This window comes from Opisthorchis viverrini (assembly GCF_000715545.1).
Source record: "Opisthorchis viverrini unplaced genomic scaffold opera_v5_306, whole genome shotgun sequence".
Classification (NCBI taxonomy): Eukaryota; Metazoa; Platyhelminthes; class Trematoda; order Opisthorchiida; family Opisthorchiidae; genus Opisthorchis; species Opisthorchis viverrini.
Genome location: NW_008751964.1, coordinates 199,818 through 218,346, shown reverse-complemented (window position 1 = coordinate 218,346; position 18,529 = coordinate 199,818). Strand labels below are relative to the sequence as shown.

General features: G+C 45.8%; 2 protein-coding genes across 2 annotated transcripts in view; one reads left to right on the top strand and one right to left on the bottom strand.

Moving 5' to 3' along the window:
• Positions 1-3,086: 3,086 nt before the first annotated feature.
• Positions 3,087-18,529, bottom strand: part of T265_14962 (hypothetical protein) — a gene marked incomplete at both ends in the record, with an annotated part of 27,171 nt that continues 11,728 nt past the window's right edge. Inside the window, 3 exons of the mRNA XM_009176008.1 lie at positions 3,087-3,859; positions 7,058-7,267; positions 15,401-15,529. Coding sequence (XP_009174272.1) covers positions 3,722-3,859; positions 7,058-7,267; positions 15,401-15,529 — 477 coding nt within the window. The remainder of the gene's footprint in view (positions 3,860-7,057; positions 7,268-15,400; positions 15,530-18,529) is intronic.
• Positions 13,045-13,230, top strand: T265_09815 (hypothetical protein; the record flags this gene model as incomplete). The annotated part of the gene is made up of 1 exon (XM_009175998.1): positions 13,045-13,230. The coding sequence occupies one exon, from the start codon at positions 13,045-13,047 to the stop codon at positions 13,228-13,230; it is 186 nt and encodes a 61-aa protein (XP_009174262.1).

The following is an 18,529-nucleotide window of genomic DNA, read 5'->3' as shown; positions in this document are numbered from 1 at the left end:
ATAAAGTATATAATGCTGCTGCAGTTTCGGCTGGGATCGAACCTAAACCTCGCTTGCGGATTGCAGAAAATTTGTCGACAGCCCACGACCGGTTTCGCCCTTCTTGGGGCTCATCAAATGGGCGCAGTCCCCGAGTTTCCATATACCTTAAGCTCTACTTGAAACCAAATTGCAATAAATCAGCAAAATACACTCGTTTGCAAACTGACTTGGCTTGTTCTTAACTTGTTTATTTATTCCCAACTTGTGGGTGGCACACCGTTAAGCATGAACAGAATGTAACAGTAAAATAAAGCGTGGCTGGCGGGGATTGTGGGCTTATGGTTGATTAGAAAAAAGGCAGCCTCATAGGGGATGGGCATCACCCTATATAGACGTGGTCACCACCAAACCGGCACGGGCTGGGACGCACAGTTAATGTGTGTTTTCCGAACAGAATATCGAGCAAGATCGGATCGTTAGGATTTGAAGGTGTTGGGCGAAAATACAAAGCGAGGGGGGGCAAAAAGATGCTCCCCGCCTGACACATGACTAGAAAGGTGTAACGGTTAAAAATGAGGAACCAGAACATCAGATCTGGTGAAGCAACAGAGTTTGCGTCATCCAGCCGGTCATATTGAACTGAAATCTAAAGTCCCCGCTGAGGCCTCATGGTTTTGGACTGTTAGGCTGATGGCCAGGGACGCAAAAAGCGTTGGTAGGGATAATGAAGAGGACAGGCTAACAAAGCGAATAAGCGGTGAAAGGAATCCAAAGAGCATGGTGTTGCTGTTGGGGAGTCAGGCATAATAGTTCCTCGGAAGAGTGAGATAATGGCAACACGCGAGCAGGAGCGTGAACTGTATAGAAAGTTATTGTATTTTGCGGAAAGCACAGACGCCCAGAAATGGTTGAATTGAAATGAAAGATTAAGCAGTTTGGAATGAAATTGTCATAGAGGCAGTTGGGGTCAGATGGGGAACCCGTTCGTAGTTGAAGTTAATGGAACGAGCAAGCGAGATGGTACGGTCGAGAGAGAAAAGGGAATAGCTGCGGGGTTGCAATCAAACTGGGTATGCCAGTGAAATGCCATCATTGGTCTGACACGCTTCGGTTTTTGGATAGCCCCGTAACGGACTTCACATTCTAGGTCATTGGGCTGGGATGTACGATTCTTTGAGCCTCGTCTGCTCACTCGAACTTATTTCAAATGGTCGGCCCCTTCATCAGCTCTCTGTTGTAACACGTCCTTGTAAACGCTTCCATAGATTCAAAACACCGATGTATTCAGAGTAAACAACGCTGTCTCATGCGTGAGCTAGCAGAGATTGGCAGAATTCACGCGACTTTATGCGTCTAGAGCAGATCGTTTGGCAAAGCATCCACCATTTCTCTTGGCTAGCAACTGCACGTACTGAGGTAACCTTGTTGTGCAAACATGCCAGAGGATCATGCGCTTCAAGTTCATCTCCAACATCCCTTCGCTATATACTCTGGACATCTAATTCTTCTGACTTACCCAACTCCCGGACTTATTAGCCACATTCATGCGCAGCACATAATATCAGAAAGCCATGCACATCCTCAGTCGGTATGCTAATGTCCACCAACTTAGCACTTGATGGGAATAGTTCCGAAACCGAATTATACGGAAACTAGCTGTGTTCTTCAGCTGAAGTCTTGATAAAATAGTGCACACTCAGTGTGTGATCCGAGTTTTACTCCGATGCGGCCGAATTCTTCGAGGGCGCAACGTGCTTCATTGTTGCCATTCAGAAGAGGCAGTGTGACCTACGACACGACAGGGCAGGCACCTAGGAGTTGTTAGAGTTTCTAACCACTGACGGTGGGTGACGGTACCCAGTTTCAAAAACGGTAATCAAACTTCAGGTGGAGATGGTAGAAAATGACGGTATGTGGTCGACGCAATTTAATGTGGTGAGGAATATGAGTGACATGCACCGGCCAAATATGTAAAACTAAGTTTATTACCACCTCTGAACTCATCCGTGAAGCCGGGTGGGGAAGGAGGGCATGCGAATAGATGAATTCGAAAATTGTGTTTGGAACGTACGCGCTCCCGTACCAGTGCTTACGACTGGGCAGTTAGCTGGTAGATATTTAGGGTGCCGTTCGACTGACACTTTTTCGCTGCCTAGGGAACATACTGTGACTGTATTTCCAAAGCCTGGACTCCGTAGAATGAGAAGTCCGTTAGCCTCTGGGTAGGTTGTTTCCCTCATTGGCACTGGGCTTCCTCTGCTATTCAGCGGTGTGCACAGGTGCGATGCAAACTAAGTTAAGAACAAGCCAAGTCAGTTTGCAAACGAGTGTATTTTGCTGATTTATTGCAATTTGGTTTCAAGTAGTCGACGGCATGAGGGCAGTGTTCTGCTATTATTGGTTCGCTAACCGGTCGTGGGCTGTCGACAAATTTTCTGCAATCCGCAAGCGAGGTTTAGGTTCGATCCCAGCCGAAACTGCAGCAGCATTATATACTTTATAGGCTTAAAGCATACACGAAACTGTGTAGCAGAATTACTTTGTTATTTTAACCGAACATCCAGGGATCCCAACAAAGGCAGCTCGCCTTTTGCAGGTACAAATAATTTCATCTAAAAACTACCCAATACTGATTCAGTTTCTATTTTGAACTATCCTGTATACTGTTGTGGAGAAGATCAGCGATTGGCCGCTCAGCTGGATCTTGCAGAATTAGATCTGGCGTCAAGTGGACGTACAGAAACAGAACTATCTTATTGGGGTACGACGGACGTTTATCAGGTACGTTTGTATGCCATTGGTTAAACCACTGCAACAAGTGGTTGGCGGAACAATAAGGTCACACCGAGACCGAAGCTGACATGAGGTAAGCCAGATGGAGGCTGAACGAGATCTGATACATGGAGTCCTAACAAGTACACGCGTTTTAGGTCAGCTTCACTATCGTAAGCGGTATCCAAGCACAGATAAGTGTTCGGAAAATTGACTAATGTGCAACAAAGTAAAGACAACTGCCGAATAGAATAGGCGAACGATGATGGTGGTCGCCAAAGGCCAGTCAGTGTTCTTTCCCATTCACTGTGTGGGACAGCTATTGCTGAGAAGTTGCTCTGGGGGGAGAACTGTGGTTCCGGAAGTGGTGTGGCTGCAAAACGGAGTCTGTGGAGCAAGCCATCGCTTTATTCTGATACACTCCACAAAGAACGAAATTCAAATTGTTGAGAAGTGTTCTTTCACAGTATTCTTCAGAGGTTCACACTAATCTATGCAGATCAATGACAGAAGTCTTTTCGTCCAAAAACACATTTTCCAGCGATTCTGATGTACCGGATTTAAGGTGTTACAGGAGGACTGAAGTGGATTAACCTCAAGTTCAGCCAACTCGTCTGTTCGTAAAATGTGAACAGATAGATTGGCCCCAATAGACAAGAAAAAATAGAACAAACCAGTATCCTCACCCCATTTAAATCACGCCGGAAGTCGGTACGAATACAGTTCCAAAAGCAAGTGGAAAACCCCGGCAAAGATATTGATGACAGACGTGGGTAAAAGCAGTTGGCAAAAACTGCATTAGGTATCTTTGAAATGTGGAAGAACAACTTTGTTCATCAGGGTTGGAGCAGGGTTATGGAAGTCAAGCAGTATCGAAATAGATTGAACGATGGGTGGTGGAGACTGACAGGTAACACATCACGAAGCGCTCCAGCGTGTGCGCGTGAGTGTCCAAATCTGCTGAAGACTAGGCCTCCGAATCACTGGGCTGGATGATCATGACTACTTTGCCAATAGCAACCGTCTTGCCCTCGTCTCGTAGCGTGAAGCGCCCCATTTGTGGAAATGACTCAAAGGTTTCTAGGCATATAGTGCCCCCGATAACCTGATGAAAACGTGGGAAAAATAACACAAGCATCAGCGTAAATGACAAACGATCAGAGATGTTCAGTAGTAGTGCCTGAATGAAAACGATAGCAATGCTCGTAATGCGGCTTGCAGTTGGTGGGAACAGAACATGGAAGCTGGAATATCGTTAGGTGAAGTTGGAAGCTCACACAAGCGAAGACAGCAACTAAAAGGAACATACATTCTAAGCAATTTTTCCTTCAGTATACGTTTGTGGTGGAAGCCACACTTTTGATAAAGACAGTGGGCGGTGGCCGAAAATGCTATCTAGTCTCAACATGAATGGGAGTCGCTGGGTGACAGAGCGGGGTTCAATTGATTCTATCGTGAACAGCATATAGTTGATTATCTAACGCCAGACGAACAAGTTCGGCCAAAATTGTACGTGTTCAAGAAACTCGAGACATGGAATTTAAGACTCAGTGATTGAGAAAATGATGAACAGCGACTATCACGTTTTAGATAAGTAACGAAGTCTGCCGCAAATAAAAATAACAATATTTCTGCACACGAAGAGTTGACAGGGGGAAAACACTTCATTTTAACTTCGATTGAAGCAAATAAAGCTTCAATTGCAGTTTTCGTGAATTCATCAACAGTCTGGGATATTTCAGTCACAAGTTCAACCAATGAGCATTTGCGCATTATTTTACCAAGCTTTACAGTAGACCTAATAACCGGTTATGACGGTGGAGATATGGCTTCTAATCGAACTCCGTCGCTTAAGATGCGGAGGCGGCCTCTACCTCTCGAATTCCCCTGTCTAGGTTTAGGCAACCTGACAGTATACCAACCATCGCAGCTTCCTTCAGGTGGCATGGCAGCCAGGCAACGAAAGGGTGTTACAGCCGAACGATTATTTTATTTATTATTATCGGGTGAGACAGTGATTCGCACGAGAGAATTGGGGGACGGAAATCATCATTATTATCATCATCAGCTGTATAAACCGCGTATTAACCGTGCAGTAGTTACAGCTGCTACAGTTTCGTTCACCGATGATTTAGGTAAGTGAAATAAATAGCTATGCATTGGAGACAACAGATGATATAAGTGAACTGTAAATACAGGGGTGTCAGTGATTAGCAAGACCGGGAGGGGAACTATGCATCGCAGGTAGCAGCTCGGATGCACAAACGCCACTGAGGACGCGACTGGGACATGCTTGATGATGCCTTAAACCACTGATATGTCTCGTTTCAAGGTCCCATCCAAGGGTGGGGGAGATAACCAGCGCGGTTGAATTTGTGAGAAAATGGCTATTCAAGGAAATCGGTCAGCTGGCATATGGAGCACGTCACCAAACCAGCGCAACCTATGGAGCGTCGTCAGTTTACTATCGAGGGTGAGTTATTTCTAGCGAGAAATAGTTGACGCACTTCGGTGTTACTGATCCGGTGTTCCCACCAGACTCGGGCTATACTCCGAAGACAGATCGAAAGTTCTTAGCGTCCGCAGTGCACACCGGCCAACTAGCTGACTTGCGTAACAAAAATAACGCACCACAGCAATGTAAATCTAACCCTTGACGGATTAGCTGATGTCACGGCAACGGCACAGGTGATACTGGTTCATGAAAGCTGCTCTGACCTTTCCAATCCGGATAGAAATACCATCTTTTGTGAGACCACCGGGATCGTTACAGCTACCCAATCGGCTACCTCAATCGGCTCATACGGAAGCATGGGTTTAGGGTTCGGGCCCACCCAGTCTTGCAGTAGCACTTTACACTTTGCAGGTGTGGAGCACATGGCAAACCGTGAGGCGGAATTAGATTATTTGATGTTTGCATTACCACGGCGTCAGATCCAAGGAGATATATGTCGTTTGCGTACTCGATACCTGCTATGAACGCGCCAGGGGAGAACTTCCACCCCACAGGCACTATAAACCGATGGTGAGTCTTCCATAATCGTATGAATGAAAAAGTTGAAGAGGAAAGGTGAAGCAGGGCAGTACTGCCTGACCACATGATGTGGTGAACTCAAGCTAAAACTTCCCGTAGACCTTCATACGTCCACGGGAGTTGGCTTATAGCGCCTAAAGAGGGTCGAGAATTTACGGGGGAAGCCTTTGCCCCACAGGCAATGCCGTGGTGCCCGACAGTCCACAGAGTCAAAGGAAGCTTTTAAGTCAAGGAACACCACCTCCGTTGTTTGCTGGAATGATTATCGCTGTTCTAGAATTTGCCGGAAGGTGAAAATGTGATCGATGCACCCTCTTGCAGGTCAGAACTCGGTGTGCTTATCACGGATCCGTCTCTCCCTGTGTTCAGGCAACCATCGAATGGTCAGACCAGAGGGCACCAGTCAACAGTTTGATGCCACGGCGATTTTCACACAGCACAAGCGTATCCTTTTTGAAGGTGGGGATAACTGTCGACATAATCCACTTCCTCTTCGCTCTATATCGCACCGGGGTATCACCGGGGATTCTCCGCCTTCTTTGAACAAAGCTGGATGCATGCTGTCCGATCCTGATACCTTCTCACGTTTTAGTGCAGATATTTAGCACTTAGTGTCCTCTACCGACGGGTGATTGTAGTTTACATTAAATCCACCCATATGCACTATCTCTACAGGTTGCGTTGGAGGTCGAGGTGCTCCGCCCATTTTTTAATCAGCATTTTTGCGGGTGAATTACTAAGCCGCCTATCGTTTCACTGATCGTTGCTTTTCTATGATCGCTCGATCGTGTCAACTAGTATGGGGCACTGTTGTTTCCGGTAGCAAAGCCTTCTCCATCCCCCGATCCTTCGATGATCACCAGAGCTCCTCAGGCTCTTCAGTATTTGGCGTTTGCAGGACATGCGTGCACAGTCGTACTCGGTGCTCCTGGTCTGACTGCCCCCTCTGGCCTCCCTGAAATGGTTGCACCTTGTGGAACGAAATTCCAGCCAATGTAGCTCGCGGGATCATTGCAGCACTTAAACCCAACCTCAAGGTGGCAGAGTTGGGTTGGTATACTTTGTTGTACAAAGGGATGGACGTGCATTCGCAAAAAGAATCCAGGTATTGCGGTGGAAACGCCATTGTATATTTTGAGAGGGCATTATCAAAACCAACAAACTCATCAGTAGAAGACAGATGATTAGCTGGTGGCAGGACTAAAACCTAAAAATCTACGATCAGAAGCATAGAAATGATACCAAAAGAATCCCCGATAGGTTACTCACCTCAAACCGGACCACAGCAGCATCATCTTGTTTGATGAACCGTGGTCTAATCTCTGTTTTCTGATTGGTCTTTTTATCAATTCTGCAAATGATGGTTCGGAGTCGCACCTCTTTCATGGTCGAGTGCATATGAAGCACCGCAGTGTATCCAGGACACATGATTGATTTGCAGTCGAGAACAATCAATTTGGCGTCAAATCTGTCGGATACCTAAAGAATAAAAAAATAATCACACAAATTGGAGTAAAATCTTTCAAGACGAGTTGGACAGAATGTCAGGGTCAGCTGCTCTATATTTCGGAAACAGTAAAATAGGAGTGAACGGGGGGAGGGGTGAACAGTTGTAATATGAACGTGAGACACTGAAGGCCAAGGGCAATTCGGTGAACGGTCTACAAACCAATCAAGCATTGGCTTGATTTGCGTACAACCGAATTCGTGAGGTAAATCAAGTTGGAATCTAGTCCAGATCGTTGAGTAACAAACTCACTACAATGGAATGAGTTGGAATTGTATTTCTTTGGATTCTGGTTAACTGACAAGTCCGACAGATTCATTCAGAAACCTAGTTGGCACAGTTGTGCTGCCTTGAAACTCGACCAAACTTGCTACCTACTCGCGCATGGACTGACGAATCTTTTGCAATCGAACCAGTGAGTGATTTGCAGGATTTTCCGAGGAGTAAGGTTTTCCTGGCATTTGCGTGCACTCGCTTCCCGTTTGACATACCACATCAAGCGTCCATTACGTTCTGAGGAGATGGTGAATTGGACTTTTCAACAGTTCGAATACATCCGTCCCGGGGAAAAGTTGTGGAGAAAGCCCATAAAAACAGTCGCCCTTGGTTAGCACTTTAAGTTGGAACACCAGTTGACTAAGGAGAAAGACTAGGTAGATTACAAAACTTAGCTCCACTGCTGTTCCGTGCTTGTGGACAAAAGATATAAGCTTTGAAGTGTAAAAAGTTTTCTAATGCAGCTGGACCTCGAGAAACATCATACAATAAATCACAACCGCGATTACCAATTGCACCACTCGAAATGATGCAGTGTCCACCAAAACGAAACAAGCAATCTTTCATTTCCCGCTAGATAGTGATATCTGATTGAAAGCTGACAATTTATTTAAACGGTACATTGTGCCTAGTCAACTTGAGTTTACATAGAGACGAGTTTCTAACAAACACTAAACCGACGTCGTAACAAGAGGTTCATGCTCATATGAGCGAGCAGTAAGCAAAAAACGCTGACCAGATTGTAGTTTCAATGTTAACTGTTGTCAATAAACGCCATGAATTGCATCTTACTGTGTCATAGAGACTAGTCCCATCCGGTTTCATTTATCTTGTGTTCTTCTCACACCTTGAGTTAGTGGCCTCTAGTCAGAATAACCTACGCAGGGTAGAATTTTGATTCTGTCCACTCTGTTTAAATCAAGCACTCCGAGCTACGCCACCTGTTTAACCATGGGACTTCGCCGAGTTTTCTGGGTTACTTTCGAATGTTTCTGATAGAGCTTCCTATCTTCTCTGTACGACAGCATCTGATAGGACAACCTTTCAGTGGGCCCTCATAGCGGACAAGAAAACCATGCCAGTCAATGACAACCAATCGGTTATGTAGTGGCTATATATCGAGTGTGTGATCGATTTTATCGCTACTGCTCCTATGCAGGTACCGAATGCCGCCACTTTCGGTAATCCAACGAACCTGACTGGTGGGGTTCAAGAGGTAAAACAAGCACAAATGAATGAGTCAACAATGGGAAAGAGTAAATGAAGCAGAGAAATACAATATGGTCGTTGGCTGGGGTACCAGTTCCAAACCACTGATCACGGTCTACCGTATACCTCACACCGCATTTGATCATTTAAGGCTACATAAATCGTCCTTCTTATTTGTTTGAGCCCAAAGATACCCATCAGCTGCAACTTTACAGCTCAATTCACCCAACTATTCAACACGCGCCACCAATTCGCCTACAAATTAGCGAAAAAGCCAAAGGCTCCGATGGATTTCTGGATAAGTCTGCGTCTAAATTCGCTGAGAAGCTGTGGTAGTCGAACACCCATTACACGGGCTAAATGCCACACGCACGACGCGCAGAAAGGAATGGAGATAGAATTGCACTGGGAAGGGGCAAACAACATTGCCATACAACTCTTGTCTACTGGAAACGAGAGGATAAAGAATCAGCAAGCCAATCAATCGGGGAAGCGGAACACCCAGCAGAATGAAGCGTATGTTCACAGCGAAAGACGATGAAGTGAAACCCGGAAAAACACACTAAATATGGGGCTACCTTTGTCTGCAGATGCAGAAATTAGTAGAACAAGGCGACGACATTAGATATACCGCGACTTGTCTTCAATATTGCTTGGAAGAGTGAGACGACAAACGAGAGGACCCGTCAAGTGGTACTACCTTGCTATAACCTTGTGTTAGGCAGGAATCCACGCGGATCCCACTATACCGCATGTCTTTAGGCGCTGCTACGGCCGAGAAGCCTGGCCCGCTCTAGGTTGGCCCAGAATTCGGGACGCTTGACGGTCCGGCATCAAGACGAGATCTGATTGGTCAACAATCTGGACCCAACAGCCAATCATGACCCAGTACTGGCCAAATGCCGGTTGCCAGTGGCGCATCCAGAACGCGTCAGAAATTCCAGAAAGTTATAACCGCTTACGCTATATATAAGAAGCGCTGTACAACTGTTCTTGACTTCGTTTTTGGCGTTAATAGACCTTGTGCACCTTTGGTGGTTGTTTTGACGTGAACACTAGCTTGGGAGGCTCAGACCGAGAACTAAGCTGAGGAAAATACCGTTACTACACCTTGATAAGCTGTAATGTGAAAACACTTTTTGCGCACGTTGGGGCAGGCTTAATATGAACGGTCCTCCAAAGCTCACGGATACATAAACCGGAAAAGTATGCATTAGGGATGTTCAGGAGAGACTCACTGAGCCTGTCAGCAAGCACATGAGGAAGTACGTTATTAGGACTAAAAGAAATTGCCAACCGACAGGATCTAAGAAAACTTGACAAACGCTCACGAGATGTCAGAAGTTCTGTCATTTGGAAGAGGAATAGGGATAAGGAAGTTTGATAGCCTAATGGAATCGGATGGGGACTCTTCATTTAAGGAAATTAATCAATCAATAAACCTTGTTCAATTTTCTCTCACAACGTTCATGCAGCTTCACACATTTTGTGATGCGTCTAGATTTATCAATCAGTTCAGGAAAACTGGCTTCAGCTTCCTGATTCTTTGTCGCACCTACCAACTGCGGTCACTGACGACAGTACGTCCCTTACATCTGTAAGCACGCTCCTTTCGTCTTTAAATTCGTTTGAGATGAATGGAGCTAACCGATCCGTTGCCCAAGGATGGCTCCAAAGGGACAAAATTGAATACGTACATTAGGAAGCATTTTACAAAGGGTGGATTTGAATGAGGAAATAGTTTGGGCTCGGGGGACGGTAAAGAAGCTACTGTGAAGGATTTCAACAATACAAGGACGATTTTGAGCGTGGGAGCTATGGGACGATAACTCAAAGAGCAAAACAAGACCGACAGACGACAAGCGAATGAGTGTTCACAGATTCCAAGGAGTGAACGGAGCTTGTGGAGATAAAATCGTGATCTGGTAAAACACGTGGTCAAGTTGCACCCATTCCTGGTTAGCTCATGAACTATAGCATAGAAACGAACGAAAAGCTGCGACTGACCCCATTAAGGTGCTAAACAAAAAAGTAAAGAATCTTGCAGAAGAAGGAAGAAGTTCTATTATGCCTACCATTTAAAAGATGCTACACTGTTAAAAGTGTACGATAAAAAACCGTCAAAAGTCACACGTCCACATTTGTTTAGTTAAACTTGATTTATGTATCCAGAGGCTTTAGTTGAGGGTCCCAATTATCCCTGATTACAGCTCTGAATCTACAGGGTTTTAAGAACGCCATAAATGCCCTGATACAACAAGCTCAGGGCCCGAACATCGTTGTGTTCGCTGGTGACATGGACGCGCAGACCAGCAGAATTTGCGTTCCTGAGGCTCAATTGAGTGGTCGTCTTCGAGTTGACAGGATAAAAGCGCCCACTGCGGCTGCATGCTGATCAAAGACTGTTTCCTTGAAAAAAACGAGAATCCATTGACACCGGGATGTCCACTAATCGAACACAGAACCCAGATTGGCCACACTGCCTTCAGGTACAGGCGGATCAAACACTGGATAATCCATCCATCTTCTGAAATACCTGTGTGAACAAAAACCGTGCGCTGCTGTCTTCAGGTCTTCAGACGGCATGGTCCGCCGGAAACTTTAGTATCGGATAATGGATTGCAGTTCAGCTCCAGCTGCTTCCGCGATTGTCGGAGATTGTCACGCACGTCCGTTCGCTACCGTACCACCCGCAGTCAAACGGTCAGGCAGGACTTTTCGTCGATACGTTCAAGCGGGCGCTGCTCAAATCTCGAGGGGAGGAGACCTCCGTCAAAGTTCTCCAGAGATTTCTTCTGATCTACCGTACCACTCCAAGTGACTAGTTGGAAGACCGGAAATCGGAAATTGTGGACTATCAATTCAGCCATGTCTCCGACACCGACAGCTCGTTCCCGGTCTACAGTGGATACAAAGATGGCCAAATTTGCAAATGCTTTTGCCGTGCGAGACTATCGACGAAGGCACGACCCCCGGATCCAAGGCCACGTCTGACGAAAACCGGGAGCGTAATGTATAACCTCTCTGTTGGCCAAGACATCTGGACGCGAAATAGGAACCAACTCCATCCACGCCACCTTTTTGAAAAGCCAGCCACAGTAACCTACCACTCGACAGTATCCTGGACAGTTTTGAACTACAAGCAATCACGCCTGACGCGACGTAGCGGGAGACGACAGAGAACGCATCAATTTTGGACTCAAATCTTCTCCGAAGAAGATAGACCGATCGCCACCAACCTCAAGCGGCTCTTTCTCAGACTGACCCAAGGAAGACCCGTTACTGACTTTTCCCTTAAGGGGAGGTGTTGGGGATATCAGTATCCCCAAAACCCGTTTTTTCTTTCCCAGGTATTCAACGATGTTTTCGCTGTACTTCGCCTTTGGTTGAGAGAGTAACAGTTGTTCTCCGAATGTCCGGTCATCTTCTTATAGGAAATTATTCACAAAATTACTGAAAACTGTTCGACAGGGTGAGGCCAAATTCGTGCGCAAATGAGGGCATTTGTGGGAATCCGTTCAAGCTGGGTCCAAGTAGAACATACGGTTGATACAAACTCGGAGACTGCGCCTACCTGATAAGCCCTAAGAAGGCCAAAACTGGTGGTGGGGTGTCGAACGGTTTTCAGCAACCTTAGGAATAGTGTTATACCAGTGTTGACAGTGACGCTTTTCTCTCTCAATATGACGACGATACTAGCTTTTGAGAGGTGATTTCAATTAAAACACAGTAACGAACGCTGTCTGCATAAAAAACATTGATAAGGCGAGTTGGTTACCCCGGTGATGACCCCACCCTACACTTTACCTGGTGTGAAGGTCGACATTCAATCGCTGTTACTATCCTTTTCATGTACAGATGTAGAATGGTTTGTGCCACTGGTGAAGGTAATTTGATACGGTAATTTAGTTTTCCTGTTCTTAATTGATGAAATGGAAGAGTAAGTCCAGCGCGCTTGATGGAACTTATGGGCAGTGGAACAATAGTACTAACAGTCGTTCAGCTTTTGCACCACTTTGGCGCCTAGCTGCCATGACACTGAAAAAAAAGCTTGGTATTAATAAGCCGATGTTCCACAAGGACCAGGAGAAATACGAGTCCGAGCTTTGAGCAGCATGGATCCAGTTGGTTGGGCCATTCCACAAGCACAGCACCCAGTAACCTGCAGGGTCACGGATACGAAATGGAACTCAGTAGGTGGTAGTAATAGGCATGTTTCACATCAGGGTCCGACAGCTTTTTAACAATCAGACGGAGTGCGTGAATGTTCCGAACCTCTGAAAAGTACAGCGAGGAACAGCAACAGCCAAAAGCATGTGATCCGAGTACAGAACGAGCGACGTCCAGTAACTCACTCACGCCCCCAACAGCGAATGGCGAAAAGTTGACTCACATGCGAGAGCGGAACCAGGTAGACAAGGGACTGTGGTCTACCTGTGTCAAAAGTTGACTCACCTGCGAGAGCGGAACCAGGTAGACAAGGGACTCCGTTCATGCAGAAGCCAGTAACACAGAGAAACAGCCTGCGGTCAGCAAATAACAGCAGCTGGGGTTCCTCTGTATGTCTGTACGTCTTGATTCTAGTCCTAGGTGATCACCCAAGTGAGCCTTAGCAGCGCTGCATCAATCTACTTGCGCATTCGTATCCCTGGGAGCCAAAACAACCCAGCTTTTAGCCCACCGTAACAAGGCACTCAGTGTCACAAAAGCTGTCTTTGAATGTATAAGAGCTCCAGTCTGTTGGCCAATCAGCAAATACTATGGACGGGTGCGTCTATGGAATAATCTCACAAGTGATGCCAAACGAACCACACGGAAGCAAACATCAAATAGCAACCATTCAACCAGAGATCCTAAAACAATACCAACTCCAGCAGAATCAGTAGCAGAAGTTTCTGGACCATTGGAGTAGAGCAACCGAAAGCCAGCGGTAGACCGACGGGGATGTCAGTTCAACAATCGTACTTGGATCGCGAATTCTCGTTTCAAACAGATGTCACACATTAACAGAAAGCGAGCTCTGCACAGAAGAAATGAAATCGTTTAGCTGTAGCACTCTTTCGGTGCTTAGCTGCCATGTCACCTGAAGGAGACTCGAGGGCTGACATACTGCCAGGTTGCCTAAGCCTAGACAGGGGCAGGTGAGCTGCTGAGGTTGGGTTCGAACCACGGACCTTCCAGTCAGTTGGTTGACACGTTAACCACTGAGCTATCTCGAGTTCATTCGGATAATGTACAAATTGGCGAACATGATTCTCAAAAGAATTGGGTAGTGATCTAGATTTACAAGATACAATCAAGCATTCAGTATACCTATAAGAATGCTTACAGACAATGGTGTCAGGTTCAGTGAACAGCGATGAAAAGGCCTCCGCTGTGTCTGTTGTTCTTTAGCATAAGATCGAGCAGAAAGCAGTGGTAAGACTAATACAGGATAGACGTCAAAAGATCAATTTTTGAACGGAGGTTAAAGTGTCATATCAATTCGAAGGGCACGCGTGCGACTGATATGCAATCGAATATAAGTCGGTATTAGGCAAGTCACTCTCCAGTACATTGATCTGGCTATTTGTGTTTCGAATTTGAACAGATTTGAGGAAAAGAAGAGAGTCTGGAGCCCAAGCACTATGTGATATCGTGCAATGAACCCAAGAGGAAGAGGCCAGCTGCAATAAAATAATGCACCGGCAATGGCAGCAGTGACACAAGAACACGCTGTTTCGTCTTTACCGAGCAACTATTATTACGTGTTGCTGTTTTGGAGGTAGTGAGACCATGAAAATGGCCTTGAGTGTAACCGTTAAAAACACAAGCCATAAAGACGGACTGGAAACGGCAAATGGACCAATAAGGATGACGCGGGTATAGACGATTGAAGAGGAAGCACGCGGGAACCTACGAAGGGCAAAGGTTTGTTTTGGGAATAAGCGGGATAGTTTGTTCAAACACATTAGTCTCCCGCTCTCTCTCTCGAGCTGTCTCCGAAAGACTCTCGTATAATAGTATTGTTGCGCTAAAACGTAATCGAACAAACGCAATTTTGCGTTCCAATATCGAGTTAACCAGCGAGTAGTCTGCTACATTATTGTGTGTTAGTGTTCATCCACTGTCTCCCTGTTCAAACGTAATTCACAGGACATAAACAGACCAAACACTTCAGATTGTGTTATGAACCCACATCAATCTTCAGTACTAGGACAAATGTTATATTAAGAAAATGAGCCGAATGAATTCCGGGTCAAGGATGGAGGGCATCTCTTGTCACACCGGGGCCCCAGAACCCGAAAGTGTCAGACTGAATGGGGCAGAGTCCTTACCAAGAGTCATTAGAGAAGCGGTATTGGACTTGATGTGTTGAGGTGAAATCGTGGGAATCCCGTCAGGAAGTCGAAGTTTTCTACTCTGAAGAGTTATTGCAAAATAACCCAATAAAAAAGCAGGCGTACGAGTTACGACGAATCGGTTCAATACCAGTCAAGTGAACAATTAGTCGTTAAGCCCTAGAAGGAGAGTTCTTAAGTTGACAGACAAAAGTGAAGGTTTGATCCACGACGCAACGACAAACAGAGCGGCTGGAAATAGATCAGCATCCGCAACTTACTACATACGCGGAAACTCACTTTACATAGATTGCTTGGTGAACAAAGACAGAAACCAGGAGAGATATCTTCCTCTTCGCAATTCTTCAGCCTGAGTTTACATGTTTCACCGGCTTCTGCTTTCAGAACTTCAACATCACCATTAAATACCTAGACGGGATGGGAGAAGGTAAGCATAGTCATGTGTCAAAAACTTACAGTTAAAGACAGTAGCTGAGAGGCGGTTTGAACGCATATACCAGCCACACAACTTGCGTCAACTTTTGTGAAGCAAACCATGGATATTTGAAAACAACCTATGATTCGTCTGATGGAATGTAATCTAGCTAGTCAAACTGATAAAAGCACGAGTATCCGAGAATGATCCTAGCAGGTTCACTCGCAGTAAACTAGTGAGAACACAGATTGAAATGCGAAAGCATCTGTCTAGCGAGCAAGCACAATACTGCTAGATAAATTGTGAGTGAAATCAGGAATGAGATGGAGCCAGTTTACCTGGATTAGTAAAACGGCGATGCAAAATTTCGGTCGAAATCGAACAATGGTGAGAAGCACAAGTTCTCTATATAGTTGGGACAACATCACAAAGTTATGTGAGTGAGTTACTACCGGCGACTTGAGCTATTGTGTGCCGGCATCAGTCTACAATAGAGACGGACGTTGTCACTCGGAAAAAACTCCAAACAAAAGCCAGGTTTTCCCCTCCCACGCCAAATGAACAGCTTCCAATACTTCGTTTAATGTCAACACACAAACAATATTACGGACCATACAAGACAGTCAGAAGTGAATCAATTCAGAATGGAGAACCGAGCCTCGACCACTCAGAGATTAACCACACTGTCTCAGTGGAGTCTGTCTCACTGTCTCACGGAGTAGAATGTACCCCAGTAAAGGAGTATTCATTGAAGAGCAGAGATCTGGTTCGAACCACGGACCTTCCGGTCAGTAACTTCGCGCTCTAACCACTGAGCCATCTCGCCCAACCAATTCGGTGCTTGTGCTTGCGCTGGAAGCGTGTACTGGTCAGAAACAGGCGGTGTTCAGCAGATAACTGGAGAAGTCACATTCCAGCACTCTGGGCGTCTACTCTGCATCCGTAACCCAACTGTGCTCCTTCAGAGCCTAATCGTCCAACTCGGGCATTCATATCAGCCGAGAAGTAGGTCATATTTGTTCTTTCTAACAGAGGTAGTAGTGACAAATCTCGAAAAACTCCTGCCTCAGAACTGCATTCTTCTGGGGATTATTGCGACATTGCAAATGGATACCACTTACCCTGACGACCTGCCTTGATCTTAACTGAATGAGAGCGGTGCAGCTGCGCAAAGGTGACTCTTCGCTGGGATCCAGTCCAATATAACAGTTGCATCCCTGGGGATGAGTGCAACCCCCACACCATAGATAGCGCGAGTCATTACATTGGGATCACTAGTGAAAATGAAACAGCTGTGCACATCCTAAGTGACTTTTGGTGTATACCCAAAATGGGGGTTTCGTATGCTTGTTTCGGAAACACATGTATCTGCGGGAAGGGGAAACAAGTTTTTAGCAGGAGTTGCTTATTGATCAAGTTGACAGAGAGTACGAACATTGTAGGCTACAACATGGGCCAGGGGGTTATTGTGGCTCATTTCTCTGGACGATAGTTCAGACATGGAGCATTATGGGTTGACCACAGTGCAGCATCTAATGGATGGAGAGGGTGTGGGTGAGGACCGAAGGACAGAGCTGCAAGGGCGATTGCCCATGTCGGTATGTTTGAAGTACCCCATCTTGAACCTTTGACTTATAAGCCCGAACCACAAAGCCACGGGTAGTAGGTGTTCTGGAGCGACCCTTCTCTTAACCAATGGCTCAATAGTCTAACCCGATTGCCCACGGGGTGCTAATCCAGCCCAAGGGCACAGTGGCTAAAGCACTCGTGTCTTACTAGTGATGCTACTGCGAAAATCAGATAAGTTTGGGCACTTGGTAGGTCTTAAATGTATTTTTGCCGTATTTTATAATTGGACGGTGGTCACGATCAACCGTTGCGCGATCGGAGTGTGCGGATTTTCAGCACGATCTTTTGTAGGTCGTCCTTTCCCGGGGGAAGGCAACATCTTTTTTCCCATAAGTATGGGCATGCTGGTAACCTGGAGAAGACACCTTGCCGGCTTCACACATCAATCGCAGAGGACAGTATGACTTTACCCCCAGACCGCCTTGTATCACGGTTATTCGTTGTAAGGGGGTACGCTGATCTTCGCTGTGTTTTTCAGAGGCTCGTAACATGCACCAGTACCACCTACTGAGGTCCATTTCGTACATTTTATTATATTGGCTTACTGAAATGTGTCCGCAACCCTTTAAGATGTTGGGCCCTGAGCTTGTGGAATGGCTCAACCAGCTAGACCTAGACAGTGTTGTTATGATCTTTGTGTGCTTATTATTATATTTATCCTATATACTCGTAGTGAACTTTTGTATGTATATTTCAGCTCATCCACGCTTGGTCTTAGACAAGTAAACGTCGTTTATCCCAGACTCTGTTCTAACTCGTTCTGGGACAAATGCTAAACGTCTCAAGTAGATTTCGAGCAACACTCTAAAGCTGCTCGAAGCTCCGACACGTATTCTTCCTGGTCCAGAGTAAAATTCCGCCAGACGAATTCTCAGCCATAGGACGAAAAAGAGCATCCGTGCATACCGAGATGCTTGGTGGGTTTAGAAAACTGGGATGAAGGAGACCAGAAACTCCAGGAGTGCACTGAAGTGTTCCAGCTAATGCTCACAGCGGGTTTAAAGAAGCCTCCGGTGAGCGCAACAGTCACTGATAACAACGTCTTGCTTATCGGAAAAAGGATAATCCTTTCAAATCCATCAGGACTGGTAACCTGCAGATGCTAGGTCGGATCATCAATTGGCAACGCATCCCTAAACAGTGAACTCGAACAACAAGAGGGCTTTGAAAATAAGCAAATCATCATCATCAATCATCATCAATGACAGCAACATCAGTGTTGGCACTGATGCTTCACTGCCGTACAACCATAAAGTTCGTTTAGTTCTATATATATATATATATATATATATATAATTGTATTAAAAGCCCTACAGTGAAGAGAAGAGAAAAAGAGTGGGTGAGGGAGGGGACCTAGTGCTGGC